The sequence below is a fragment of the Plasmodium fragile genome, assembly GCF_000956335.1.
Source record: "Plasmodium fragile strain nilgiri unplaced genomic scaffold supercont1.71, whole genome shotgun sequence".
Classification (NCBI taxonomy): Eukaryota; Apicomplexa; class Aconoidasida; order Haemosporida; family Plasmodiidae; genus Plasmodium; species Plasmodium fragile.
In genome coordinates this window covers 107,437-110,782 of record NW_012192651.1, presented here as the reverse complement: position 1 = coordinate 110,782, position 3,346 = coordinate 107,437, and the positions used below count along the sequence as shown (strand labels likewise).

General features: G+C 37.5%; 2 protein-coding genes across 2 annotated transcripts; both read right to left on the bottom strand.

The window, feature by feature from the left end:
• Window positions 1–278: 278 nt before the first annotated feature.
• Window positions 279–587, bottom strand: AK88_04683 (uncharacterized protein; the record flags this gene model as incomplete). Its single annotated transcript, XM_012482291.1, has 1 exon — window positions 279–587. The coding sequence occupies one exon, from the start codon at window positions 585–587 to the stop codon at window positions 279–281; it is 309 nt and encodes a 102-aa protein (XP_012337714.1).
• A 1,114-nt stretch (window positions 588–1,701) lies between these two features.
• AK88_04682 (uncharacterized protein) lies at window positions 1,702–2,313 on the bottom strand (the record flags this gene model as incomplete). Its single annotated transcript, XM_012482290.1, has 1 exon — window positions 1,702–2,313. One exon carries the CDS (start codon window positions 2,311–2,313, stop codon window positions 1,702–1,704), a length of 612 nt encoding a protein of 203 aa, XP_012337713.1.
• Window positions 2,314–3,346: the final 1,033 nt, after the last annotated feature.

Sequence of the window (3,346 nt, the reverse complement as noted above, 5' to 3'; positions counted from 1 at the left end):
AGGAGACGTACCATGACATTCCCTCTCAAATTAAGTAAGCACGTGTGTGCTAATAGATGTGCGTGGAAAAACTTACGTATTCACAAAAGTTGTATATGTAGAACTTTAAAAAAAAAAAAATAAATAAAGTCTTGTACTGCATTGTCTGCGTACATGGCGAGGCTCATAAGCGTGCCCTGTGTGCGCCATCCGCAGAGTGAAGTGCAGGGCGGTTGCTACTAAAACATCGTTTCACCAAAGATGCGTTTGTAGGGTATGTTCCACAAATTGATTGGGGCCTACTTCTGTTTGCGCTTCTGCTGGTTCTTCAAATCCTTGCGATCCAAAATTTTCACAAAAAACTTCTTCTTCTTAGTGACAGCTAATTTTCCTAGATCTTTCATGTTGTCGATTTTTAAGGATTTTATTTTTTTCCTGACATCATGTGGTAATGAGTGTTCTAACAGTTTGAGTTGCATGAAGTTTTTTACCTTATTGTCTTCTTCCTTTTTCCTGTTCTCATTCTTTTTTGTTTTTTCGTTTATTTTTTCCTCCAGCTGCTTTAGCTTTTTAAAGGACTCCAGACTCAAGTCTTCATCGTTTATCATCCTGCCTCTGGTTCGTTAGATGATGCCTTGTTAACCAGTGTGGCGGTCGTAATGTTGCGCCTATTTTGAGTGACTTCTCAAGGATGGAACAAAAATTTCCTAGAGTTTGGGGCTTATTTATATATGAATGGTGAGAAGGACACAGTTTGTGCAGCGTAAAGTATATATATGGATATAAAATTTTGCTAATCTGTTGCTTATTTTTCACTGGGGACATATGCTGTGAATTGAAAACGCTCACATGAGAGTGGCACTTTCGAGCAGATGTGCCCACTGTGCAGGACAGTACCGTTTTCTAAATCCACACGTGGAATTTCAAAAATGTGGAGTAGCAGGAGTGGCACGGTAAAGTTACTTGAAAAGCATTACTGCCTTTTTCTTTTCTCCTTTTTATTCATATATTGCGCAGGTAATTTCTACCGTTTATACATTTACTAATTTATTTTTCTGCAACTTTTTGGATTGCTTAAATATCTGTAGGTTGTTATTTTTGCTACGGACGAACTCCCATTTGGTTCATTGTCACGCTTATTTTTATTGCGCTGCCAAGTGGGAGGGCAGCTTTTGAGAGAACAGGATAGCGTACGCTGAACAGAGAAAAAGGGAAAGGTACGCCATCTAAAGCCTTTATTTTTTATGTTTTTTTTTGTTTACATTTTAAGAAGCGCCAAAATTGCGCCGCAATTTATATGTTGTATTTTTAAAAATAAAAAAAAAAAAATGTTGAAAAAAAAAAAGAAAAATTCGAACAGGGGGAAATTGTTACCGGACACGGCATATATTTTTTTACGCAAAAAAAAAAAAAAAAAATATGTTGACAAAAAAATAATATCAAGCAAATGAATGAATATCGTTACAAACTGTAATAAAAGCAAAAGCTGCTCTATTGATAAATAATCCCCCTTCACTTTACAAACAAAAAGAAGGACGACAAAACGACAGCTATTATGTGGACGGTACGCGCTAATTTTTGGAGGCCAATATATGATCTTTCAAATTTGACAGACCATTTGCACACATATATATACGTGTTGTTCAGTGGTCAGAGGATGCGCATGAATATCTGTACCATTTCATAAAGGTGCAAAATTTACGCTTCTCCTTCGTGGACCCATCAATCAGCATTCACAGCCGTGGATGTGCGCAAAATTTTTATGTCAAAAATGGGTTTATTTGTCGCCGTTGTCTTCACGGCGGCCATATTTTCAATGCAAGTCATATTTTTGCTGACCCTGGCAAAAATGGTGTGTTTTCCATCCAAATGTGGTAAAGGGGCTAGGGTTATAAAAAACTGTGAGGAGTTTGTATTAGGGCCATTATTGGACATGCTTAATATTCCAGCCCCAGTATGCTTTAATTCTTTATTTATTTCATCTTCGAAATATTCTCCATAAATGCTTTTACCCCCTTTCCCTGTGCCCGTGGGGTCACCACCTTGGATGATGTAGTTGGGTATAACTCTGTGAAATAGGGTGTTGTCATAATAACCCATTTCACATAATGAATAAAAATTGAAACATGTTTTGGGGCTATGGTACCAGTACAATTCTATTTCGAACTCCCCTAAATTTGTGTATATTGTTATGTGTCCTCTTTCTTCTTTTCCTTTTAATTTATAATAGGATATTTTTTCTTCAAATGATTTTTTTTTTTCGGACACGGCGTTGATTATTTCTGTTTCTTCATTTTGTTCGTCGTCACTGTAGCCTTTACACAGAGTGAACATTTTAGGAGCTGCACGATGGGGTGTCTCTTATAGTTTTTTGGGGTGTGTTTTAGGTTTAATAATATGAAGTTAGGCTGCTGATAATTCTATTGTCTCTTTGATACGTTAATGGACGTTCTTTTGTTGTGACACTGTTCCTGTTGTGGTTCCTTTGCGCGTGCGACGAGTAGGGCGGTCATGCACAAACGTTTTGTAAGCTTATGCGCGTGTGTACGTACACAGGTAGGTATATACGTGTATTGTGCGCCTGTAATGGTTACTAATAGGAGTTCTTGCGGAGCTGTTGGTACGATGCAAATGCGGAACTTTTTAGAGCGGGGGTCCAAGCTATCAACTTACTTGTGCTTTTCTTTTGCAATGGCGAGGCGGTTTTACAGTAAAAGCGAAAGGAATCGCTCACAAAATGGCTAGTCTCCTTTTTGTGTACTTCTTTAAGCGAGCACCTCTTAACGCTTCAAAGGACGTATCATTTTTGATACGGTAAGTATAGAAGCACTTGTATTTTGATTTTCCTCTTTTGCAATTAATTTTACGCCATGCGAGAGGGGCCTACGCGCTAGATGAAACGTATTATCGTTGGGGCTTTTACTCATCTCCCATTTTTTGGTAGATCATTTTTGTGTTCATTCTTTCTGTGGTGACAATTTTATTTTGCTCTTTTACGCGCCATGTGACGGGTGCTCAGAACAATGTGGCCAAAAAAAAAAAAAAAAAAAAAAAAAAAAAAAAAAACTAAAAGTAAAAAAAAAAAAAAAAAAAAAAAAAAAAAAAAAAAAAATTTATTGTGTGATCAACCGTCGGGTAGGCACACCTGTGTACCACACGTTGGCAGTTTATGGGGATTATTTGTATTTATTGCATTTTGGGGGGAGACTGCTCTATACCATTTGCGTAAATGCTACATTTAACGTGACACGTTGTTCACCCTGCATAGTCCACTATAGGAACTGTTTGAAACGGCCTTGCCGATTTTGCAAATTGTTTTCTTAAATAGTTTAATAAGGAGGTAAGGGAAACTAACTGGTGGGCGGCA